The sequence below is a fragment of the Sesamum indicum genome, linkage group LG9 (assembly GCF_026168435.1).
Source record: "Sesamum indicum cultivar Baizhima isolate 11 linkage group LG9, ASM2616843v1, whole genome shotgun sequence".
In the NCBI taxonomy this organism is placed as follows: Eukaryota; Viridiplantae; Streptophyta; class Magnoliopsida; order Lamiales; family Pedaliaceae; genus Sesamum; species Sesamum indicum.
The window spans coordinates 24,600,359-24,626,197 of record NC_142665.1 but is presented as its reverse complement, the minus strand read 5'-3'; the positions used below and the strand labels follow the sequence as shown (position 1 = coordinate 24,626,197).

The window sequence follows — 25,839 nt, the reverse complement described above, 5'->3', positions numbered from 1 at the left end:
AAGTTTTTTACCCAAATCAGGTCCCTTGAAACTAAATTAATCGTATAGTAAGTAAATTATACTTATCGTATAATTGATCATTTTATAAAATTGTATATCAATTATATAATAATTGCAATATAATTGATCTCGATTTGGCCACACTCGATCCAGGACCTCACGGTTTGGCCAGGTCAAAGTAGATTTTCCATATTTCTTCTTCTCCATATGTCTACAAGAAATTGCAAGCAACAAATGAGTCTAAATAAAACAAAGAAGACCATTTCAACTCTAATTTTTATTCTCCTTGACAGGATCTCCTGCTTTCTGCATATAAAAGGCCAGCATTCCCCCATATCAACCAACATGACTCACTAAGCCAAGAAATCACTAAAAACCAACATCAACTAACCCCTTAACACCTTCCCATCCCCATAAAGGGAAGCAAGAAAATGGCAAGGAAAAGAAAGGCTGGTGAGGAGTTGGATGATCATGAAAAACTTAATCCTGGAGAAGGAAACTTAGCTTCCTTGAATGAGATGGTAAAGGAAGCAGCAGCTGTGGTGGCACTAGGCGGAGTTAAAAGAGCGCGAAAGAGGTTTGTAGGGGTTCGGCAGCGCCCATCAGGGCGGTGGGTGGCGGAGATAAAGGACACCATACAAAAGATAAGGGTCTGGTTAGGCACGTTTGATACGGCAGAGGAGGCTGCCAGGGCGTATGATGAGGCTGCCTGTTTGCTTCGTGGGGCTAATACAAGAACGAATTTCTGGCCCTGTTCGCCTAATTCTTCTTCCACTCCTGCTCTGCCTTCAAGAATCACAAATCTTCTCCTCAGCAAGCTTAAGGCAAGAAACAATGCGTTAGCTGCTAGTTCTGATTCCACTTCCAACTCGTCTTCATCATTGGCATCTTTGATGCCGTCTATTGCTCAAGAACGGGAAATGGAGTACACAGATGAAGTCCCTGATTTCTCCGAACCATATTTTGGAGATTTTATTAACGACCCTGATGAGAATTTTTCCATGGAAAACAACAGCCTGATCGCTGCTAGTGATTACAAAAGCCTGAGTTTTGAATCATCCGTAATAGAAGCTGATTCCAACTGTCAAACCAGTGAACATAAAGTTTCCAGCGAATTGGAAATGGAAAATGAGATTGAGGAAAACAGTGCTAGCCTGGAAGCTGTGGACCTCCACTTTGTTGATGAAATCGGGTCATCCTCCTCTGCATATTCGCCATTCGAAATTGCTGAGGAAATTTCAAAGCCATTGGTGCAAGATGATGAGCCCTTGATGTTGAGTGAAGCAATGAAGAGGATGAACTATGAGAGGAAGTTTTCAGCTTCTCTGTATGCCTTCAACGGGATCAACGAGTGCCTGAAGCTGAAGCTTGGGAACAGATTCAACAGGTCTGAACAGATAACTAGGCTTAGGAATGCTTGTAAATTGAACCAAGAAGAGATGATGATGATGGAAAACAACGTTGATCGAGAAGGGATGAAAGGCAATGAGGATGATAGTTTAGAGAAGGAAGATGGAGAATTGTCGCTTTGGAGCTCGATTGATCTTCCAACTATATGCTTCGTTAATTAATGTCCGATGATCATACTGATAGATGGTCTTTTGATGATCATATTTTCTTAACATTGTAGGTTCTAATTCTGATGATTGTAATGGCTTTTCCCAGAAATCAACATTCTAACAGTGTACTGTATTCGCTTATGATTCTTCCCTGTTTAACAGGAAATAGAGTTCCAAGTTGCAGTATTCATGAATCTTGGTTGCCGTAATTGTTGAAATATTGAATCACATTTTCAGAAATTTAAGATTTTATTATAAAGAGACAACATCAATCAATAATAAGATAGAACTTGGACAAAGGACAAGAAGCAATCCAAGTAAATCTCAGTCCAAGAGAAGAAACCAAAAAAGAAACATCTCTTATTTAGAATGGGAAGAAACAATCCAACAAATATAATGTCTCTTCTCTTTTTTCTCAAATCCACAAGTCCATGTTCTAAATGGGGACGTTTCATATAAACCGTAAAAATGAACCCACACACCATTCTTACAGAGATGAAACACTGAAGAAGAAATCAGACACAACTACTTCAATTTTATAAAACTATCTCCTGAATTCCATCTAACATACCTATCTTCAGAATTACAATATATGTCACTCTCTCTCTCTCTCACACACACACAACGTTGCGATGACAAAGATGGGAGTATGTATGAATAGATTTCCATATTTAAGAAAAAAATGTATGAATGGATTTAACTAACAAGAAACACAACAAATTCTACCACGCACTGCAAGATCTAGATTAGCAGCAAGACATAAGATAATATCTTTGATTAATGACTTGCTGCATCTAGCAAACTGCAGCTGGCTCATATTAACCATCAGATATAAGGGTTTGATGAAGTTCCTCAATATCTTACAAGAGCAGAAGAAAAGTTACAGTTACGGAAGAGAAGTGAGAACATGTCGCAAAGGCCAACTCAGAGTGAGTCGACAAAATTATCAGCGGCATTCATCTCTAAGAAGGGAGACTTAGATCTTAGCTAACAATAATAATTATATACAGCATCAACTCCTAACTTTCCACGCACATTAAAACTAGTTTGGCATAGAAGTCCAGATCAGAGAACGCGAAGCTGAGCAAGGAATGCGGCACAAAGATCAAGAAACAGGAACTGCGGCCCCTGAACACGCTGCAGATCGAGCAAATATTTGTCTTCACGAGTTTTGTAAAGCTGAAATAAAATTAAACAGGTTAACCAACAACCAATTGGCAGGGAGCCAATAAACAATGACCAGCACCTGTATGTTCTTGAACATTTTAATATCATGCGTTGGCATATTTCTTACACAACTACTTGGTATATACAAACCCACAGTAATGAAAATAAAATGCATTATCAAAATTATTACCTGCACTTCAAACTTCACCACATTTTGGGGCCTCACATTACCATCATTCTCGATGATGGCGGATTCATCTCCAAAATAATTATTATCATGCATGGAGTTGTTAAGCATTCCTTCATGGTGACTAGGACTGCAAGGAGCCCATCTGCATTTCATGTTGTACTGCCCAATCTTTTTCCAGGAAACATTCAATTCTTGCAGAGCTTTGAGAACTTCGGTCATTATCTCACGAGGATGGGCTCGAGACTATCAAAAAAGCCAAATGAATACAAATAACTACCACTACCAGCAAGAGGCTGCTCTAATGGAAGGCAAAATATTATTTTTAAATGTATAATACATTTAATCAATTTTAAACGCAAACATAAGACATGAACATATATAGTGATCGAATATCCAAAATACACAGTATATTCATGCTCAGCACATGCAAAGACTTTAAACCAACCGTTTAAACTATGCCAATTAGCTCATATCTTCCCAGACAAGCTCAGATAGCTCAAATTTATATCCTCATCTCAATGTATTAGAAAGCAGACAACTAACCTGGAGTCCAAGTGCCCATTTCCTATCTGCTGGAAACTGCCTTCCTCCAAATTGCTGATAGTCAATGACTCCAGGAAACCGCTGCCCAACAGGAGATGCTACGGTCTCACTCATATTGCGATTATACCCAAATTCCTACAGAGATAGGATCCGAACAAACATGTAACAATGCCAGAATTTTGCATGTGTGAAATATCAATCAACTATGATGATGCATGAATATCAGAAAATGGAAAACCAGAATGACACAAACTACAGGATCCACAATACAGAAATTGTCTGGATCACGGGAAATAATATAAAAAGAACGTGCTCTTCTTTAGTAAGTATAATAAAGTACTGCTTTCTATTCACATATGAAACTAAAAGGCATACCATCGTCTCCTGAAATTCAGCTCCTAGGTAGCCATTGGAAACACGAAATCGATTGTCAAGCAGCAGATAGTAAGTAACAGTACCCTGAAAAACAGCCAACAAATGAGAAAAAACTTCAACATTAATATTGACATGATCCAGTGCAAAATTTACCTCATTTTGAACCCTGTTTCTAAGAGAATCAACAAGGGCAGTCCTGTCAAATCCCATCTTAATCACTTCCTGAAGAATATCTTCATCAATCTGCACATGACAACCTTTCTTGAATTAATAAAGAGAGGTTTTACTTGTTACAAAGTGAAACTGTAGGAATGATTCCTAGCACCAAGAATCAGATCCAATAATGTGTAGGGGTCTGCCAAATTTAGATGAGCAATAAGAACCACCTGAGGGGGCATATCTACAGAAAAGATAAAAGAATATAAAGGGCAAAAAACGCTAATATAAGAGAACCACCAGATGCACATGCGAAGAACTGGAATGCATATTCAGACTTTTGTATTATGCTCCTAGAATGGGCTACCAGAGCTTTAGACTTTATCCATCAATTATGAACATCTAGATATTGCATAGAAAATTTTCACAAACCTTTTTAGCTTGCTGCGTTGTATCTGGTGGCGGCACAGCCAAATACCGGGGCAGGTGAGCTTGGAACCAGGGGTGTGCACGAATCTCAGGAATAGTCATTCGTTTCATAGGATCAACTATAAGCATCCTGGGAATCAGATCTCTTGCTCCAGCAGATAAATGACTGGGCAGTGTGTATATTCCACCCTAGAGAATAAAAAAAAGTGGTTCAAAAATATCTGAATGTTATCCTTTCATTTGAAGGTATTTACTAGGGTTATCAATGAATTTATATACAGGAGGCAAGGAATACTGATGAATTAACTATTGAGTTCAGAATTAAATGCCGGCAAACAATTGTGTGAAACATTAAAATACTTCCAAACCACATTTCAGTTCAATTGGCCGGGGTGGGGGGGTGTCCAACTTCTATGGCAGTATATAGCCCTTAGCAACTGAGATCAGCTGCAGGTAGCTAGTCCCAAGCTCATAGAATTCAGCTGAGAGTGAGACAAGCCAAATCCTATAAGAATTCAAGAGCCGAATTTCTTAACTTGCCTCAAACTTGGCCAGTAAGCTCATAAGGATTAAATTGTGAATAAATTACCTAAAGCCACTCAACTCATAAGGGTCTAATTTAAGCTAGTCTGAATAATAAGAGGCAATTTTACAGTTCATAGGTGCTAACAGCCAGATCCACATTAACATAAAGTTGTGCTCCCACTAATGCACTTACAACCCTTTAAAAGATAAAACTGCAGTGGTAAACAACTCCTGCAATAATTATGACATGGAAAATCCAGCAAATTTTAGATCAACTTTATCAACTAAACTTTCAAACATAGAGAAGACAAGAGAGCAAGTTAAAAGACAAGATTTGAAATAAATTAATAAGAAGATACCTTTATTTTTTTAAACAGGTTGGGAATATTTTCATCATCAAAGGGAAGGGTGCCACAGAGAAGTGCATAGAGAATCACACCACAGCTCCATACATCCACTTCAGGCCCCGCATACAATTTACCAGATATAACCTACAGATGAAATACATATTGAATGCTTTTATAGCCCATTTTTCAAGCGTATAAAATTGCCTCAATACACATTTCTTCTAATTCTGGGTACATGTATAGCTCATGATTGCCACTGCTACATTCAAAGCATACCTCTGGAGCAGCATAGTTGGGGCTTCCACAACTTGTCTTCAGAAAATGACCGTCACGCATGATATTACTCAGACCAAAATCAGCAATCTTGACATTGTGCTTAGAATCCAAAAGCAAGTTCTCGGGCTTGAGATCTCTGTGAACCACCATGTTTCTATGGCAATACTCCACTCCAGATATTATCTGCAATCACCAGTGCTACAAAGACATTGATATACTTACTTTAGGTGAAAGAAACAGCTTGAATAAAAAGCATCCTACCTGTTGAAAAAACATGCGTGCTTCCTCCTCATGTAACCTACCCTTCTCCACTATATAATCAAACAACTCACCGGACTTCACATATTCCATCACAACGTATATGTCAGAATGGGTCTCCACAACCTCATACAGACGTATGATGTGAGGATGCATAAACAATCTCAAAATTTTGATCTCTCTTCTAACTGCAAGAACCAACCGACTCTTAAAGAAATTCAGAAAGGTCTAATAACCAAGCTTGATTAAGCTAATTTGCATTTCTAGAAGCAGAAGATCCACATGACATGAATATAAATGCAGCTGTCGGATTATTATACATAACAAGGCAACTAGACAGCAGTAGATTAAATATTTTAGAAGATAACACCATGTCTTTGGCCACTTGGCAGTGATGCCTCAATTTTCAGTAGTTAGTTCCAATAAATCTTTTGAGGTTAATTATACTTGGAGCTATTTCAAGGACATTAAAAATATATTGAGGCAAAACATCACCTGATACTTGGAGTCTCGTAAACAGCTATGCCAGAATGGTAAATTAAATATCATGAGCCTTTCTCAGAAATATTTCACAGATTTTATGGCACCTAGCGAAACCAAGGTAGATTTTATACCATGAAAGAGTATGTGAATCATGGATAACTGATAACATTAGTGATGCAAGTAATAACTGAAGCATACAAATACGGAAGGAAATAGTTGCTGCTCAGGATAATGTACCAGAAGAAAGTAAACACATAATATTTTCACTTTTAGAATGCTGAACAATGGTATTTAGACTAATTCATCCGGAAAAAGAATAAAATCGACAGAAGAAAGACAGGAGATGCAGACTAGGTAATAGACTATATGGGTTTATAAACGGTATTACATATGGTAATATGAACATTTATAGCATAAGCACTTGACCGACCTTTCTCTTCCATATCCATATTCTTTATTTTCTTACGGTTGAGGATCTTAACAGCAACTTTGTGCCCTGTCAACGCATGCTCAGCAATTTTAACTTTCCCGAATGAACCAATCCCAAGAGTCTTTCCAAGCTTGTAGTTCCGCAGGAATGAATCCACACTACTACCATCTTGGATTGTTCCATCCATGATCCTAAATACATATGATTGGAGATAATTAAAGCAAGGTATGTAATGTAGAAACATGCATGACTATAAAGAATAAATGACAGCCAAAAGCATCACATACATATGCATGTCAAAATTGATTGCAATGAGCTTCAATAATAATTCAGAACAATAACAGTCATCACACAAAGACCCGCCACTGAGAGGACCCACCAGGAGAAATCGGTAAAATCTAAGCAGTGGTCATTGCAGATGGATACACTTATTTGATGTGTATAAGGTTCACACAAGAAGTTATTTTGGCTGAAATAAAAGCCAGCAAGGTACCACTAAGCTCAAAATTATATAAGGCAAACAAAGTTCTCATTCAACATGCTCAGTGAACTTCAGCAAGAATGTGAATTTTAATCCAGACGACCTATGGAAGTCCCTCTTTTTTGACAGTTCAAAACATAAAGCTCCCCTCAGAAAAATAACATTCGCAAGCAAATTAAACGACGAATAGCAAATTTAAAAGTCAAAGCCTACAACAACGCCGCAATCACAAACCAAGAATCACAAAAAAACTAATTCATCACAAACTGCTAATTCCGTACAAAAATTCTTAAAAGAAAAAAACTCGACACCGCGCCCTAAAGCTCAAATCTTTACAATCAACCCTCAATTTCCGCAAAATTACAAATGCAATGAATCCATAAACTCACACCACTTATCCCCAATACAGATCTGCGGAACTCGTGAAAACCAAACCAAACTAAAATAAAACCCCATTCTTTAATCACATAACTTCAATTCCAATAGCAATCAAATTCTCCAATAAACTCCCGAATACACAGAAATCACGATATCGAAACTTACAACAGAAACCAAAAAAAGAAAAAAAGGACGACGCCCCGCAGCAGAATCTTTGAAACTGTGAAGATGCTATATAAAAGGCTGACGGGGAAAGGGGCAAAACAAAATAGTAAAAGTTGAAGAAAATTGAAGAGAGATGATTCAGTGTGAGTGACGTGTATGCGGGTTGATGGAACTCCTCCAATGCAGGTTGAGGAGGAGATGATGATGATGATGATGGTGAAAGCGAAGCGCCCCACCCTTTTTGCTTTATTAATTAATTGTTTTTTTTACAAAAAAAAAAAAGAAAGAAAACCCTTTGAGTTGTGGAGCTTAATTTGTAATTAATTGGTTTATTTGCTATAATAAAGTTTAAATTAAAATTAATTAGTGATGATTGATGTTGGAAAAATATGGGTTAAGGAATTGGAAGAGTAGTATTAATGTGTGGGTGGATGGAAATGCAATTATTGGACGAAATTTTTTATGTAAATTAGATTTGATTAAATCAAATCAATCATAAAGTAAGTAAAATATATTATGACTGATCATTTTTTTAAATATTTACTAATCATATAATAAATATATTATATTTGTCGTATAATTAGTTTAAATTCGATAAAATCCGATTTGGATTAAATTCTTTTTCCAAAAATTGCGTTACTGAGAATGTATTTGGTTTCCGTTTTTTACCTGTTTTGGAGGAAACCAAAGTTGATTCCTTGCCAATGTTGTTGCCCTGGAAACTATCACATATATACATATATATTTCCAAACAATGAAAAAGGGGCAGTCTCCGACATCATCCCACAATTTTACCTCCTCTCTTCTTCTATTATTGTTCAAGCATAATTGCGTGATAGTGACTTATTGTATTACAATTTTGAATTTTGGGGCTATAAATTCATTTAGGTTCTATTCTATTGCTGAGGATATGTGAATTAAATTTGAACACTTTTCTTTTGGGTAAAATACTATTTGAACATCAATTTAATTAGCATGGATAGATTATAATATTTTTTAAATATCAGCTTACTCGATCTCTACTCATCGCAATTTAATTAAAATGAATTCAATTAAAAATAAATTAAGTTTGACGTTTTTTGAATTTAATTCTAAATATGAATATATTTGAAAATAAAAAATTAAATTAATAGATGACACCATCATTGACCTGCATGAACATGGCATTGCCAAACTATAGAGCAATTAGTCTTTGTCTTGAATTGGACATAAAACAGTCTTCTAACACTTGAAAATCTCTCATGCGGTTTTTGCTCTTATTTCTTCATTTATTTATTTATTGCATAAATACAAAAGGACTCCTGAAATTATTAGAATAGTGGCAAGAATGATCAATAAATCAAGGAAATTTCTGAATCAGGCATGTGAAGGGAAAGGGATAAGTTCACTTTGTAGGCTACTGTTTTCTTTTAGGTAAGTTGTTCCCTTATCTCTAATCCTCCTGATTATCTCACACATTCTTCTTTTCATATTCCCATTATTTGCCTTTGATGCTATCTCCAAAATGGCAAGAACACCACTTTTTTAGTTAAATTCTAATACTTTAAGAGAATCAATCAGAATAGAACACTTGCACAGACATACAGCACTGATCTTCAGCTGCACTTAACAAGAGAATATACAAATTCTGGTAGTATAGCTATACAACAAGTGGAACATAAAGCAGGCAAATTCTTCACAGGGAAGCTTTAAGCCAATACACCTGAATGAAAAGTCGAACCAAAAGTCACGGCCTGGACGCGTTAAACCAGCAGAAACGTTGAATAGTAGCCAATTCGTGTCTCAAGAAGCCTGCAGCACATTTTAGCAAGAGTCTGTATAAAAATTGAGGGAATAAGAGAATCAGTAATCTGTTCTACTTCATAGCAGGAAAAGAAAACGGATGTCGATAACTCAGGCCAATTATCAGCAACCATATGTACATACGGTGTATTTTGAGAAGCTGTGTTGGAGCCAAAGGAGGTTCATGGGAATACAAAGTCATCCGAATGAAGAATTTCAAAACAAAGTAGTGGAGCCTATATGCATTAATTTAGAAGAGGCTCCACATAGAACAGTCTATATACAAAGTTGATCAGTCTTTAACTAACAGTTTAAGACATGTAAACGATAATTGGAACAAGAGTCCTTGGGATACCAGGCATGAAGGTGAGAAATCCTAGTCTAAAGGCCAGACATGCCAGGGACAACTCTCCTCCCATGTGATAGGGGACCAGTGAAAACTGGGAGGAGAATCCAGTTCCCAGGAACTTTAAAATAAGTTCTAGGTGTCCTGCCGCCATTGGCTGCAGCCATCATAAGAATCCTCTCCGTCCACCGAAAGACGACTACAGTGGATATTTTCGTTTAGATTCCATGTTATTCAACTACATGTCTCAGTTACAGAAATGCCAAATGACTCATAACATGCCGTGCTTGAATAGTTGAACAGATCAACAGAAGCTTCAACAGAAAACAGAGATGGACTAATTAGAGCAGGATTAAGCAAAAAAACCTGCAGTACATATTGATGCCTAAACTTAAACATCAAACGATATAAAGAGAAGCCTGTCGTGAAAACGAATTCAAATGTGAACCTTGACATTCTTGCAAAAGCATCACCATTCAAATTGCTACAATTCCTTGTTGGGAAAATTTTAAGTAAGAAAATACTGACACTCAAAGTATCCACTCGTCCACCACTTTTCAGAAACTTCATACAAAGAAATCAGCCAAGGAGCTGGTGATTTAGCAAAACTTTTATAGTTCCAAAAGCACAGATTTTAAAATATGATATAAACGCTCCAATTCCATTTACATCAACACCATATGTTGACACTAAAATCAACAGTCAAATCCCTAAACATCCCAATTTACAGTAGTATAATTACTTGAAATCAGGTGAATCTGATGAAAAACTTGCCGCAGCTTTTAAACAATCACTAATTATGAACTCGGTCCTTCCAATCATAAACAACCTCCCCCCGAAAACAATCGCTATCCACAAGGCCACATCACCTTTTCCATGGAACAAATTCAAAATTCCGCTCATTTCCAGATCAAAATCCGGCACGTATCAACATTAAATTTCACAAGATTCCAAAAATCCATCATTGCTCCACGAAGACGCACATCAATCCCCAAATACATCAAAACTTGAGATCAAATCAATCAGCAAAGATCCTGATGAACTTACATAGAAGTGGAAATTCACAGCTGCCACCACCCCAACTACACGACAGCCGAGTATGAACGATGCGGGAGTAAGAGAATTGGATCAGATTTTCATAGCTTTCCCAAGTATGGGCCGTTCTCCCTGCTTTAATGGGCCCTCATATCTAACCCATTATGGGCCCTTTTGCTTCTTTCTCTTTTTTCTTTTTTATTTTTATTATACTTAACGTATGTGTTTCATTTTTTAAAATAAAAAATATTTTAAGAAATTCTATAATTAAAAAAAAAAAAAGGAAAAAAGCAAATTATGAAGTGCTGTAAAATGAAAAAGGGAATTGATTTAAAGTAAAAGCGCACATGTCGATTGCCCAAAATTGCTAAACAGAAATCACGAAATGTACAAGATTACATCAAATCAATCAAAAGCGTCCTTGATTTGCAATCATTCACTGTCGCCACTGCACTGCTCTGTACAATGAACTTTCAAAGTTTGAACAGTGAAAGAGAATCCAAAAACCTGACAACAATGTAGAAACAAAACATTGGAATCCCATCCTACCCATATTTGGTGCACCTGCACCCTCCACTTAATTCCTAATTAACACTCCATAATTAATTTTATAATACTAAAATTTCCATACAATATGCTACAAAATTGCTTCTGTGTTTACATTATTTTTATTTAGTTAATGCAGACTTTATGACCAACATAATACCACAAGTTAATTTTGTAAAAAAATATATATATATTAATTTCTCGAGTCACGTGAAATGTTGACATTGAAATCCGATTCAAATAAAATTTTATAGCATAAACCAAATATAGTATAATAATTCATTTGATTACTATTAATATAAGTGCAAAAATGCAATAGAACATTAATGGAGTAATAATTGAAGTGGGGTTCATCACATGGCATAGTTATTGCATTGTTGGCTAATTAGTGTCACATATGACATAAATTTTAGCATTGAGATTCCTAATTGCTTGTCCATCACATGATCTGTTTTTCTCCCCTCAAAATCATTCCCTACAATATTCCATCCACTTTCAAAAAATTTTGAAAATTGAACCAAAAACTACTTTTGAAAATAAAAAAATAGATGGTGACAAGTCAATGCATCCATGAAAATCAAAGAGTTGACTCTAAAGGCAATGGACTAGGTTGGTTGGTGAAGTCTTAGAAATTTCCTTCTCCAATTTTAATCTATTTTTTGTCGTGCATTTGTCTAAAATGTCAAAAATAGGTATAATTATATCTAAAACGAGTTATTTTTGAATCGACGATGACTTATTTTGACTGAATATGTTGAGACCTCATCATAAAAATATTATGGATTTGAATGTAATAAAATCGGAACAAGAATCATTATGTGACAATTATTTCAAGCCACATTGTAGCATGGGAGGAACTTTATTTGAATTTATTATTAGAATACCAAATAATATTTTTACTCTCATGAATAGTGTAATGTATTATCATTGAAGAACAGAAAGAGGGAGAATTGATTTGAAGACATTATTAAAAAAGACAACATGTGTAGAAGAGTAAAGAAGTTTATCCCACCAGCCATAATAGCGAGGAGGAGAAAGTGGCGGAACATCCCAATTAAAAAACAGAGCAATGTACGCTGATTGCTCCTCCCCATCTTCCTTTATTTTCTTCTTTGTGTGTGTGTGTGTGTGTGTATATATATATATTATTTATATGTATCACCTTAGGCGCACTGAGAAATCCATGAAAGATAAAATTTTCAGGAATAGGAAACATAAAGAAGGATTGGTGTTCGAAAAAAGAAGAAAAGGGTGTGGAATTGCAAATCGGACCCGACAACGGCGGACCCACTTCTCCCTCTACCCTCAAAAGCCTTTTTCTCCAGGTCCCTTTCATTGTTCTTGCATAGATACACGCACTTACACGTGCGTCTCTGTGTGTATGTATTGTGCTTGTGCAATGTATCTGTTGTTATGATTGTGTTTTTTCTGTTGAGATTGGGGTGGGTGGTGGGTGTTTCTGTGTGGTGTTTTTAATATGATGAGCTGCATTTCCCAGAAGTTTCCTGTAAGGAATTGTTTTAGATTTCGGGATGATATTAAATTGTTTTTTTCAGGAGAATATGAGTCATCAGTTGGCAATTTACAGCTTTTTGAGTCGGATTTATGCTTTTTTATTTAGGTAAACATTGGATGATATCTGATATGTTCTGCTTCTTGTCTGAAATGGAATGTGGATTCGTCCTACACGTTTCAGTTTGCCGTTGCATCTGCCTCCGTGTTGTTGTTTTTATATTGTTCTTGGTAATGGGCATTTGGTTATGTAGTGTTTGTTTGTATTGCATTGAAACAGAGGCACATCCACACACTTGCTTTTGAACTTTTTCTTTCTGATTTGTCTTGAATTGCTCATTTGATGCGGACCCATATGGATCATCTTCTTCTTCGTATCGTACAATATCTTTTTCTTTCGATTGATGCATGAAAGTGAACCTTCCGAGGTCATTTTCTCCCCATTCTTCTTTTTTCTTTTATTGGCATTTTCAGAAGAGGTCTGTGTAGGTCATTACACCTGCATGTGTTGTTTCAAGATTACTTTTTCTGCGTCTTGTTTTATGTGATCACATGGAGCTGTTTAACTTTATCTTTTTATGTCTTGAAAAAACAAAGTTTGCCACTGATAAGTTTAGTCTTTTGGGAACGCATTGTTTTTAATAGATGTGATGTCGAGTTATCAATTCTGAACCCCTTCCAGATTCAACTCACAAGTCTTTTGCGCTCTTGATGTCCAGGCAGGTCCTAAGGAGGAGTGGAGCTTGAAATTTATGAATCTTTGAGCTGAAAAGGTTCTGGAAGAATTCTTGTGCAACCATTATAAAAGCAGACCTTACTAGTTGCAATCACAGCAATGCTCTTGAAAAATCATGATAAGGTATGCCAATGTGAACCAGAATGCATCATATGTGTGTGTGTGTAGAGACACATATTCCTCTTGGGATAAAAGCTGGAGCAGATGAAGAAAAACCCAGACAGGATACCCCTCTCTTCTGCCGTTTTACTAAAATGTTTCTCAGTTTTGATGGAACTCATCTCGAAAATTAGAGAAACTTTCCAGTATTATTCTAATTATCATGTTATTATACGTGCCTGTTTAGGAAATAATGTTGGCAGCTGAAAATCTTAAATACAAGTTTCCTCATCCTTCCATTGACAATTCATTGCATTTGAATTTTTGGAACTTTAGAATTTGGCATACATAGTTATTTGGACTAGTTATTTTGGGATAACATCTTCTAGAAACAAATGGTGACGTCTTATATGTTGTTGCAGAGGTTTAGAGACTGAGTAGTCATTATGGGTGGTTGTGTATCAACACCAGCTTTACCGCATAAACCATTAAAAATTGTTAAAGCAAGGAGGCGGCGCCGTGGTCGCTCCAAGAAGCACCTTCCATCTTCAGCTACAGATGGAATTAGAATAAGGAATAATGACGCAGGAGCTCGAGTCTCAGATTTGTCTGTTGGAGAGCTTCTTCAATCAACTACCACGAGCAGAAGATCCGAAGTCTCCAATTCCACATTCCATCCCTCTCAGTTGCAATGGCACCATGGCCAGATTGATGCTAATGGTATATATTATCTGCTCTTAAAAGTTCAGATACATGGAGTAGGCCAGAGTGTCATGAATCATACCTCATAGTCAATGCAAATGAAATATCACTCTTTTATGAAAGCAAAACCCTTCGATAATCTCATCATACAGGAATACATATTAAATGATTTTTGTTTGGCACCATATTTTTCTGGGTATATTGTTTGTTGAGGAAAAAAGGATACAACAGTTTTTTGCTAAATTCTCATCTACTCTGGTCTTTACAACCTTGTACTTTGTTTTTCATGAGTCAAAGAAGTACTCAAGTATAACGAATCTTAGTGTAGAGAAAATTTCTGTACTTCATTCTCTAGGGACTATGAGCTTGATCAAATTGAACATGATAGAAGATATTTTTGTACTTGCAGGAATTTGCAACGACGAAGCATGGTTTGACACACTCAGCATACTAGATTCTGACTCAGATGAGGAGTTTAGTAGTGTTCATGGAGGTAAGAACATCAAAATACCAGCATCTTTCCATTTTTCTTTTCTCATTTCAGTGAATTATGTAGATGGAAAACTTAATTACTCCAAGTTTTTAGAAAAGAATTGCGGATCTAGCCTCGATGTATGACAAGTCAATACCCATAGTTATTGTTATCTGCCATCATTTAACTTTTTGTTGTTAGTCATGCTCTAAATGTATACAAATTGTAATTGACGCATTCCACTAAATTTTGTGCTCCATCAGTATTTATTTTTGGTCTATTTTCTTTCACAAATCTTAGATCCTATTAAGACACATATCATGGGAATTAACTTGTATGAGACATTGACATCTAATCAAATAACAGGCGTGTGAACTCCTAATATATTACAATGCTGAAAGAAGCCGTTGAAGACCTACACAAGTAGAGTGAACAATTATCTATTGCTCGAGAATAAATGGCTTGCAGATCTATATGTTGCTATTCTAGCTGGGGAGTTTGATGCAGTGACACTACTTATTTAAGTATATATCTTCATGTGCTGTGGAGCCTAATTTTATCTAAAATGACCAATATTTGCTATGGTTCAAATCCCATGGGTTTAATTTTCTAACTAACGGATTTATGATTGCATGTGTTAGAATCTGATGATTGTCTAACACTCAGAAGGGACTTGCACATTAGGATAACAAGCTGCCAAAAACACAGTACACATATAATAAAAATTAGAAAACCTAGATGGCTCATTTGATGCTTTTATGAATTAAGCTGGTTTTCTCAAACAAAGTATGCTTCTTTTAACAAGTCTTAAATTCAGCTGTAACATATCTATAACTTTCTCATCTTCTCCTGTAGATTCCTACCCCAACGTCGCAAATGGTCAAGTGCTTCAGTATGAGACTCCACCACAGATTTTGGACAGCAAATGCAGTTTCAAAGACTACTATGAAAAAAATCGGAAAATAGATAATGGTAAGATAGAATTGTTCTTGAGCAAAGATGGACTCAAGGAGCCAAATGGATTTACATTATATCTAACCAAGTAAAAGAACTTCCAGGTTTAGTGATGAGTGAGGAGTTGGGTACCAAGAGGAAGAAAAACTTAGACCGGTCCTATGTGAGTTTTAATGGAGTGAAAGATGACAGAAATGATCATGAGGAGAAAGCTTCAGAGAAGTTATTTAAGTCAGTCTTACCTCGGCTGGTTCCTTCTGTAAGTTTTAATGATAAGATCAACAGTGCAGTTAGTGCGGGAACACAATCTCAAAGAAAGAAATCAACTGTTATCCGGCTATCTTTTAAGAGGAAGTCTGTTGATGGAGAAGAAACAAATGAATGCTGTGAGCATCTTTTAGGTATTGTGTCCATATAGAATGCGATCCCCTCTTTGTTAAATATTAACCTTACCCTGAATTGAGAATAACATCGGTCAATTCAGGTGCATCAACAAAGTATATATATCGTCCCAGAGCCGGACTAATGATCCCTTGCTGTACTGAGGAGAAGCCGACTTCTGGAACTTGGTCTGAGATTCAGCCCTCAACCTTTAAGCTCCGTGGGGAAAACTACTTTAAGTATGCTGTCAGCCCTATATGTCGTCCATGAAAGAAAATTTCAAGTTATTCTGGTACATGCATCCTGCTTTTGCATTGTCGATTGCCTAACAATTTGGTATTGCAGAGATAAGAAAAAATGTCCTGCACCAAATGTCTCTCCTTACACTCCAATTGGTGTAGATCTGTTTGCATCTAAAAGAAAGATCAACCACATTGCACAACGCCTTGAGCTACCTTCTGTAAAAGCAGATGGGAAAGTGCCACCACTACTAATTGTCAACATTCAGGTAACCTCTAGCATTTTTTCAGATGTCTTAATTTCGCCTAAGAGAAGTATATCGTCTGACAATTGCCTGTCCCATTTATTTGTCTTGTGTCAGCTGCCCACTTATCCACCGCCCATTTTTCTTGGTGATACTGATGGAGAGGGCCTGAGTCTTGTACTATATTTTCGACTTTCTGACAGTTTTGAGAAGGACATATCTCCTCAATTCCAAGAGAGTATCAAGGTATAACATACCAGGTTTCTAGTTACCTGTTACTGCAGTAGCCAACTAATGCTAGCTGCAAGTATGCATGCACGCAAGCACATGTATGGGCAAAAATTAATTTTGGTTGAACTTTTATGCTGATAACTATAATTTTGACTATTACTGTTTCTCCGAGGCCTATTACAGTGTGGATCATAGAATATATGCATTAACCTGTTCCTACAAAAAATGGAACATAAGTACAGCAATTATTGGGTTCCGTTTTTAGTTAGTGCCATGTTGTTTAAGAAAGCAATCTTTCTGCTGCAGAGATTGGTCGAGGATGATGTGGAAAAGATTAAAGGATTTGCTAAAGATTCAACAGCTCCTTTCAGAGAAAGGTTAAAAATCATGGTTGGGATGGTTAACCCCGAAGATTTTGTCTCGGGTTCTACTGAAAGAAAACTTCTGAACGCATACAATGAAAAGCCAGTTCTTTCCCGCCCTCAGCATGAGTTTTATCAGGTGAGACATTTTTTACTATGCTGTTGTACTTGAACGTGCTGAACAAACACCTTTTTTGCTAAAATTGAATAGTCCTTTGTGGATGTTTGCGCAATATCTGCTTCTTCTTTCATTGCTCATTTGTTGCGGTTAGTTGAATCTTTATCGATGATTCTTAAGAGCTGGTTAAGTTGTTTTAATTCTCTGCACTATTTCCTCGTTCTTGCGCAGAATAAGCAAAAACTTTGTCACTTTATGAGTTGTCTAGCTGTTAACATGATATGGATTATTATCATGAATTCTCTACAGGGGCCTAATTACTTTGAAATCGACCTGGACATTCATCGCTTCAGCTACATAGCAAGAAAAGGACTTGAAGCATTCCGAGAGCGTTTGGCGACTGGAATACTGGATTTAGGATTGACAATTCAGGTGCACACATTCTTTCATATGTACATACATCACATGTGGGTTTAACCTTTATACATATGTACCCTTACATTGTCAATAAAACAGGCACAGAAGCCAGAAGACCTACCGGAGAAAGTCCTCTGTTGCGTGCGACTGAACAAGATCGATTTCGTCAACCATGGACAAATACCCAATATCGTCAGGATCGACGATGAATGATGGCACGATGACTGATGAGCAAGAAAAGGTTTACGGGCTCCCGATGTGTTCCGGGTCCAAGCAATTCCAGACCCAGCCAATTTGTGAAGCAGATGAACTGAGAGTATCTACTAATGTATGAGCATAACATTGATTTAGCACTTGGATTCAGTGACTTGTTAACACAAAAATGTTCACTCATCCGATTCTTGAAATGTAACATGTTGTATTAAGCTGTAGCCTCTGACAATGTGGAGATGTAAATATTGTTCCATTGATTCTTGAAATCAGCATCAAGATTGGAAGATGTTTGATGGAAAAGTTGAGCCTCTTTGTATTTCTTTTCATTTTTTGATGTCATTTTTACTAATTAAACATTGAAAATTTAAAAATTATCATATCCATTTTCCTGATAAAATATACCATGTCTATGGTTTTTATTTGCATACTTATAACTATTAATTTCATCTATTTTATTCAATATAGATTAATATTTCTACGTTACATTGAATGCATTTAATAATATAAAAAATGATAAAAATATTGGAGAAGATTTGCAGTTAGTCATATTTTTTAGAAGCTCTCTATGGGGGTTGGGGATACATATGGGAATAAGTAAAATATGAGGGCAATTGAGGAAGTCGGGGGGTTAGGGCTTGAGTGATATAAAGGCAGGACAGAATAGTAGAGAAAGCAAAGCAGCGCCGTAGGCCGAGCGCTTCCCTCGTGAAAGAAGGGGTGGCGTGGTATTCCACGGGAGAGGTTTCTGTTTAAATCGTGGCGCACTTGGTGCGATCGGCGCACATCAATCCAATCGGGGACTCCATGGCCGCTTTGCTGCCTTAGATTTGCAGCCTAAAGCGAGGGGATTGCCCTATATTCTTCTTCATTTCTTGTTTTTTGTTTTTCTAACTTCTTCAAATCTAAGCAATGGGGAAGCAATAATGTTTTTCTAGGGTTTCAGTTTCATGTTTACAATTTTTCTTGTCTGTTTTCAGCTCCCGAAAGAAAGAATTTTCTGCGTATTCTGAATATTTTTTTCTTACTTTTTTCAGAAAATTTTCTTTACTGGATTAGAACATGTTAATGTAACACTAAATCAATCGAATATATATGTTTTCATCGTTTGTGTAGTTGTTTTGCTTTCTCTCAGATTCAAATAGAATTTGAACTTTTGTAGTGTTTTCTCTTCTCCGTCAAATCCAGTGGCATGAATTTAGCTTAATGTGCATGACAAGTGTAATACATTTATTAATTTGATTGATTTGATCCGATCTCTATTTCAGAATTTTCACCTGTATATAATGACTCCTTTAGGTATGGAGGTGGAATAGAGCCACTACGCAGGATAATCACTCATGGCTTCTCAAATAGAGCAAAAGTGTCTATTTCACTTTCACCTTGCGATTCACGAGGCCAACTCAAATTTACGCTTTGTGTTCGAACGCATTTCTTCTACGTCGTTCGGCCTCATTTTCAATACTTTTGGGATAAATACTATCAGAATCGGCTTTTCATAAAAGCTATAATTTTTAATTCGAATGTAATTATTCTTTGTATAATTACTCATTATGTTCATCAAATATTCTTTTAATTTCCTCATTAATCTTGATAATATGATACGTCTTAGAACTTAGTTATAATTTTACATTTGTATATTCGGTTATGAGATTATGAATTTACATGACATAATTATTATTACTAAAATTGATTAATTCAAAATTAGTTTTCTTACAATTAATTAATGCAAGTGTGAGCCAAAAATCAACAAAAACGTTAAATGGCTGGTTCTTGCAGTAATATCTTACTTAAAAATAATTAATTAATTGCTGAGAGAAACTGCAAAAAAAGCAAAAAAAATTGTTAAAAGAAAAAAGATAGTAGGAAAAAAAATACAAAAAGAATGTGGTATCCGGCCAGAGGAATTCTTGTGTTACAATTTGAAAGATTTGGCCTATCCCTATTACGACACTGCTGGATGCACTCAAAATTCTTCATAACTGTGGAGTTATGTGTTGCAGAAAACTCTTTTTTCTGTCTGCACTATTCTGTATAGAATCGTCGCAAAGCTCGAAAAAACTCCAGCACAATATATAGTTAGAGCTTCTTGGAAGTCTGAAAGACTTTCAGCAGTCGAAGCAAAACTGTTCACAAAGTTTATGTAGCATGCATTCATCCATGAGCAGGACAAGCGATCTTACAACTTTGGAGTCATTAATCTGCAGAAATGTAGCGTAAGTGGTCATTCTTATGAAACTGTGTTTGGGTAAGAAAGGAGTCCTGCCTTAATGCTGATGACAGGATGTAAATCTTTTGGATGGGTTGTTAAGACGATTACCTATGTAAAAGCGCGATCTATGAACTTGACGAGGTAGGTCGTGCTGTCTTGCAGCTATTTCTTGAGATGTTAATGTTCCTGAGTATCCAACCCGGCATTTCTTCTTATTGCCATAATCCTATTAAAATCACAAAGACAAAGTAAAATTCAGTGCGTCAAGAGCTATTAGGAGGCTGCTTCCTCTGATCAATGCAGGCTAGTTGGCTTACCTCTGGTAACTCTTGAGGCTCGTATATATCAGATGAATCAAAAGACTCCGGCCTACGCAGCTGTGCTTGTTCTCTACGAGTGGGACGCCTGGCAGTCTCAGCACCAGAGATTCTGCCTGAATAATCATGATTTTGTTGCCCATCTGGTTCCAGTGTGTCGTGCACGTGCAGTATATTGGATGGCTCTAAGGCAATGGATTTTTGATTACTTGATTGAGTGGGTTGACTGTGTAGCCTTGTGAATACATCTGGCTGCTTTCGCCTTTTGGCCCATGCAAAACTGTTTGATGTTGTCACTTGCGCAGGGAGGGAATGAATGCTGGTTCCTTGAGATACCTGTGTTGTCTGGGAACCCTGGGAAGCATCTGACTTTGTGTCGTAGGATGGCTTAAGTGACGTCCGAGTCTCGACACCACCTTTTTTTCTATATGCGTTAGTGCTGACACCGTGGTTCCTACGAGCTACTTGTGCATTGTCAACCTCCTTCAAGAAAACAAGTGGAATACTCAGTGGGTTTGAAATTTTCGCATTGTCAACACACAGAGAGAGAGAGAGAGAGAGAGAGAGAGAGAGAACCTCAGCTGGGATCACTTTACAGAAGTCGGTTGATTCTTGCAAAGTCTTGCGGGCCCTTCTTGGATTTCTTGGACCTCCTTCTGCCCGAGTGATGGCACTGCTTTTCTTCCTGAAATATTGATACTTCATTTATTCAATAGCGGTGTGACGGATACAGAAAGACTTGCAGAAATCCATATGAACTCCTCTATTCCCATTACTAAATCCTAAACAGCGGACAATCCCAAATAATTATGTGCGTCCCGAATACTTGACACCATCTGCATCTATGTTCTACAGTTGCATTCGAAACCAAATGAAGATGTATATATTGAAGTAGAAGAACAAAGACAGTCGACCTTTTTGCATCTTCACGGATTTTCGCATCAATCTCTTTGTTGGGTGGGTACTTTGGCAAACTTGATGGATCACATGCATATGGTTTTGTAGTGAAGTACTGCAAAATGGGAAAGTTCAGACATATATTGAACAATATACATATCATAGATTAAGAAGCCAATATGAATTAAATCTTTGACTGCATAGGAGGATTTCTCTGGCTTATTGAATTATAAGATCAATTAAGGAAAACCTGTCTGTTCATATTCTATCGAACCTAACCTCAGATTCCAGAGCAGAAGCAGCAGTTCCTCGCTTGTGAGGTTCGACGGAAAGGAACGTTTCAATGAGGCTAACTGCACTTTTTGGGAACTCTTTGCATCTTTCTCGAAGTGTACTTTCATAAGGTTGCTGGGGTTTGAACATAGCTGCTAGAGGAAGCTTAGATCTTTTCCAGTAATCATCTGGTGGAGAACCACAAAGTTTGAAGATTTTATGCAACTGTTCTACCTGCAGATGCAAGAAGAAATTCCAGCGCTGTTGGTCACAATGTCAACACAAGGAAATATAGACAGAGACGACAGATCAATTATAACATGCAAATTCTAAGAATGTTCTAACCTCAGTTCTGGCTTTCAAGAGAGGCCTTCCCATAAAAAGTTCAGCAAAAACACAACCAACACTCCAGAGATCAACTGATTCTGCATAATTCGTCGACCCCAAAAGGAGTTCAGGAGGTCTGTACCATAACGTCACCACTCGACTGGTCAGAGGTTGCTTGTTCTTGGGCCTCGTGAAGTTAGCGAGACCAAAATCCGCTATCTTCAAAATTCCTTCGTTATTTACTAAGATATTGGAGGATTTAATATCTCGATGCATTATACCTCGTGAGTGGCAATGCTCTACTGCACTCAATAGCTGTTGCATATAGCATTTTATCTACTTCCAGAAGAGAAACTCACCTTAGGAAACAGCATTTTAAGACATGACAAAGCAAGATAGCTATATGCCATTGTGATTGTCTAAAATGACGGAGGTAAACAAACCTGTGAATCAGTGAATTTTATGTCGGGACATGATAACAAGCCAGCGAGGTCATGTTCCATGTAATCGAAAACCAGGTATATACTACATGATAAGCGAGACGTAATGATACCCTGCAGTTTCATGATATTTGGATGGTCAAGCTTGCGCAGAATCAGAATTTCACGCGCCATGAATCTGACACTCTCCGGTTGAAAATTGTCAAATCGAACTTTCTTCACAGCAACCATCTTACCGGTATTCAGCTCACGTGCACGGTATACAGTGCTGTATGTACCTTGTCCAATCTACGCATGTACAGACATGGAAGATAATCCGGATCAGGTTCAATCTATGAGAGGTATAGTATATTCTATCATCGAAGTACTTGAATTATCCTACTAGCTATAATTTTCTCAGGGGACGAGGATACACATTGTTGCCATTTTCTATGAGCACTCGCAAGGTACAATGTTAGTGTAATCCCTTGAGATTGAGCAGATCTTACCAATAAACTTTCTTACCTAGAGACAGCCTCAAATCTTACCAAACTCTGAATTACACTCACCTTCAATGATGTCTAACTGAGCATGCTTCTCAAACTCATAATTTGCCTTCAACAGTTTTCACTTTCCTAATATGTGGAAGACCATCCAGGAAATACAAGTCCCAAACTTTTTGTGTAAACCAGCCACAGAATCAATCAAAACATCAAGAAAATACACAAGCACCTCAGAATCATGGGAGAGGCAAAAAGGTGCCATTCTATTATTAAACTACTACTCATGTGTTCTCTTAACAAAAGAAATGAGAATTACCTTTTCTAATCTTTCAAATGCGTCTGATTTCAATGGCTCCCATCCCTCAATGGCTTCACCAGCCACAGCAGTGAGCCAGGCCGGCCACCCTGCCGTCACATGCTCGCCTTCCGCCGGCCTCCCAAATTTAATGCTAAAAACGGACTTCTTCTGAGAAGTTGATCTCTTTCCGGCCCTCAAATCCCCCAAATTATCATCAACGTTTAGCCCGTTTTTCCTTAATTCCTCATCAACATCCTCCACATCCTTCTCCCTCTCGGGCTCTTCCTTTATTTTCTCCAATGATCCCAATGCTGCCTGGACATGCACCGAGCCGGAGGACGCGAGACGGCCCGGCCTACTGCTCCGGCCTGCACTTGCTGAGCAGGAGGAGACATCATCAAATGCAGGTGATTGCGACCTTGCCTTTTTGGAGCTTACACAACCCATGTCCCACTAAAACCCATCCAAGGGATCCGATGCCGCGGAAACCCGAACAGACCCAGATGGGAAATGGGCCAATGCCGGAGGGGTGAGATTAAAAACACCCCTGGAACATCTTGCGCACTGCTCTTGGTTAAAAAAGAAATAGCCCAGAAAAGTAGAGAGAGAGAGAGAGAGAGAGAGGGAGAGAGAGAAAGCGTTTGTAAAGAACAGAGCTTGTTTTTTGGAGAGGTGGCAAAGGAAAGAGAAAAGAGGAAAAAGGAAGGGTCAAAGATTTTCTTCTTGTCACTTCTTCTTTCTGTCATCAGAGTGCTGCGGGATATGCGGAGGAGAGGCAGAGGATGAGACATTTGCTTTCCGTGGGTCCAACAATCTCAATCATCATTCTCTTTCTTAATTTTGTCAAATTATTTTCAAACTAACAAAGAAATGCAACCTGACCGTTGAGAAGTTGGGGTCCTGCCAATGCCTGCACTATTCCAAGAACTATAGACCAACTGCCCAACCACTATAAAAAGGCGCCAATTATGAGATGAACATTTTGGTTTCTAACAATTATATTATGGAGATAAAATTTGGTATAATTATATATATATAATATTTGTTTCGTCAAGAGTACTGAACTCTATCATAATATTTAGATTTATTTTTGGAGTGTTTTGTTATGTTTTTTAGAAGATAAAAATTATTGTTCATTATCAAATTATGTCTTTTTTTATATATTTATTTATATAAGTGTGTATAATATGTATGTAGTCATGTCAAAACAGTATTTGGGTGTTTTGTATAATGGCAAACATTGGATATATTTTGACTTATCCCAAAAATAACTTGAAAAAAAAACAAACATAGTGTATGTGATTTGAGGGGTACTATATTTAATGTTTCTCAGAATCCTATGTAATTTGAGAAATTATATCTAATATTTTTGGATTTTTACCGTTACGGGCTCTCGCACGCCCCCCCCCCCCTCCCAGCGCTTGCGTGCCACCATCGGAGCTCCCACGTGCATACACTCACGCGTCGAAAGTCATCTCGCTAACCCTAGATCTCCTTTCTTTTCCGCCTCGATTGGCTACTCTCCACCACACCCACCGGCTGTGAGTACCACCAATCGACTCTCCACCTCCAGGCAATTCTTTTGCACACTGACCCACCTGTTCTCGTCGAGATTCCAGCTAGTTCTAGCCTTCTCCAATCCTCCATCGAATCACGACTTTAAACAACCATTACTCAGTTATCTGAAATCCATTCGCCTGCGGACTTGCACCACTGTCTATCCAATCAATTTCCGGCATCAGAGAAATTCCAGCCACGGCCTCATCATCCCAAACTTGCCCAATCGATTCCACTGCAAACTCAAGTCTACTCGCCTAGTCAACTCATCGAACAACTCAGTCGGTGATGTGGCAAGTCATGCCACATGGGATTTTTTTTTTTGAAAATTTGAAAGCATTGGCCGACTCAGCTTCAAATTAGCCAATAAGATTTCACACCTGATTTACAAGTGCACATGGAATTTTCGGCAACCTGAATAGAATTCCGACAAAAAATATACCAAAATTGAGTAAGTAATAAAGGTAGTAGACCATTTCGCAACATTAGGGAGTTAAAAGACTAAAATAGAAAAGAGCTATAATTACAGAACCAAAATTGTCTTTAATCTTTAAAAACAAAATTATCCAGAGAGCCATCTCTCATACTCAAAAATAAAAGAATATTGATATTATTATGTATAATTTAATAATTCATAAAGATACAATCATTTTCCATTAGATAGATAGTTGTTGAATTAATCACCAATATTTAGGGCCCGCAATAGGCTTCCTTTTTCCTTCTTTCCTGGATATCAATCCGAAGGGCATCTGCACACAGCCAACAACTGATCCAAGAAATGCGATTTTCGCTTTGTTTGTATCAAACTTTCAAAGCCACTCACTTTCAGAAGTGCCCGGGTGGCAAACACAAGAAAATTGACCTGCAGGCCGCCTTAATTAGACGTG

At 37.4% G+C, this 25,839-nt stretch overlaps 4 protein-coding genes and 1 long non-coding RNA gene across 16 annotated transcripts; 2 read left to right on the top strand and 3 right to left on the bottom strand.

Annotated features, from left to right (window-relative positions):
- Positions 1 to 263: 263 nt before the first annotated feature.
- LOC105177355 (uncharacterized) lies at positions 264 to 1,749 on the top strand. The gene has a single exon (XM_011100475.3). The coding sequence runs from the start codon at positions 432 to 434 to the stop codon at positions 1,569 to 1,571; it is 1,140 nt and encodes a 379-aa protein (XP_011098777.1). The 5' UTR covers positions 264 to 431; the 3' UTR covers positions 1,572 to 1,749.
- Positions 1,750 to 2,229: 480 nt separating this feature from the next.
- Positions 2,230 to 7,991, bottom strand: LOC105177281 (SNF1-related protein kinase catalytic subunit alpha KIN10). Of its 2 annotated transcripts, none has more exons than XM_011100368.3 (11): positions 7,763 to 7,991; positions 6,739 to 6,929; positions 5,829 to 6,013; positions 5,568 to 5,750; positions 5,304 to 5,435; positions 4,423 to 4,608; positions 3,988 to 4,077; positions 3,835 to 3,918; positions 3,460 to 3,594; positions 2,917 to 3,159; positions 2,230 to 2,738 (listed from the first exon to the last, which is right to left on the bottom strand). In XM_011100368.3, the coding sequence occupies exons 2-11, from the start codon at positions 6,923 to 6,925 to the stop codon at positions 2,625 to 2,627; spliced, it is 1,539 nt and encodes a 512-aa protein (XP_011098670.1). In that variant the 5' UTR covers positions 6,926 to 6,929; positions 7,763 to 7,991; the 3' UTR covers positions 2,230 to 2,624. The 2 variants fall into 2 exon arrangements, with proteins under 2 accessions (XP_011098670.1, XP_088741038.1); XM_088884912.1 differs by lacking the exon at positions 7,763 to 7,991 and adding an exon at positions 7,609 to 7,726.
- A 1,352-nt stretch (positions 7,992 to 9,343) lies between these two features.
- Positions 9,344 to 11,165, bottom strand: LOC110013161 (uncharacterized). Of its 3 annotated transcripts, none has more exons than XR_016067266.1 (2): positions 10,339 to 11,165; positions 9,344 to 9,553 (listed from the first exon to the last, which is right to left on the bottom strand). It is a non-coding gene; the product is annotated as an uncharacterized LOC110013161 (long non-coding RNA). The 3 variants fall into 3 exon arrangements; XR_002288319.2 differs by having other exon boundaries at positions 9,344 to 9,576; positions 10,633 to 11,165; XR_002288320.2 differs by having other exon boundaries at positions 10,633 to 11,165.
- Positions 11,166 to 12,410: 1,245 nt separating this feature from the next.
- LOC105177282 (uncharacterized) lies at positions 12,411 to 18,452 on the top strand. Of its 8 annotated transcripts, none has more exons than XM_088884967.1 (13): positions 12,411 to 12,542; positions 12,675 to 12,796; positions 13,707 to 13,842; positions 14,241 to 14,538; positions 14,930 to 15,013; positions 15,848 to 15,964; positions 16,051 to 16,347; positions 16,431 to 16,566; positions 16,673 to 16,835; positions 16,929 to 17,057; positions 17,349 to 17,543; positions 17,832 to 17,954; positions 18,039 to 18,452. In XM_088884967.1, exons 4-13 carry the CDS (start codon positions 14,265 to 14,267, stop codon positions 18,150 to 18,152), a joined length of 1,632 nt encoding a protein of 543 aa, XP_088741093.1. In that variant the 5' UTR covers positions 12,411 to 12,542; positions 12,675 to 12,796; positions 13,707 to 13,842; positions 14,241 to 14,264; the 3' UTR covers positions 18,153 to 18,452. The 8 variants fall into 8 exon arrangements, with proteins under 8 accessions (XP_088741093.1, XP_011098672.1, XP_088741096.1 ...); XM_011100370.3 differs by having other exon boundaries at positions 13,703 to 13,842; XM_088884970.1 differs by lacking the exon at positions 12,411 to 12,542 and having other exon boundaries at positions 12,591 to 12,796.
- A 1,483-nt stretch (positions 18,453 to 19,935) lies between these two features.
- LOC105177283 (protein IMPAIRED IN BABA-INDUCED STERILITY 1) lies at positions 19,936 to 25,781 on the bottom strand. Of its 2 annotated transcripts, XM_011100375.3 has the most exons (9): positions 23,414 to 25,781; positions 22,619 to 22,903; positions 22,194 to 22,511; positions 21,855 to 22,082; positions 21,593 to 21,690; positions 21,255 to 21,363; positions 20,679 to 21,161; positions 20,470 to 20,587; positions 19,936 to 20,350 (listed from the first exon to the last, which is right to left on the bottom strand). In XM_011100375.3, exons 1-9 carry the CDS (start codon positions 23,840 to 23,842, stop codon positions 20,346 to 20,348), a joined length of 2,073 nt encoding a protein of 690 aa, XP_011098677.1. In that variant the 5' UTR covers positions 23,843 to 25,781; the 3' UTR covers positions 19,936 to 20,345. The 2 variants fall into 2 exon arrangements, with proteins under 2 accessions (XP_011098677.1, XP_088741092.1); XM_088884966.1 differs by having other exon boundaries at positions 20,679 to 21,363.
- Between the last annotated feature and the right edge of the window lie 58 nt (positions 25,782 to 25,839).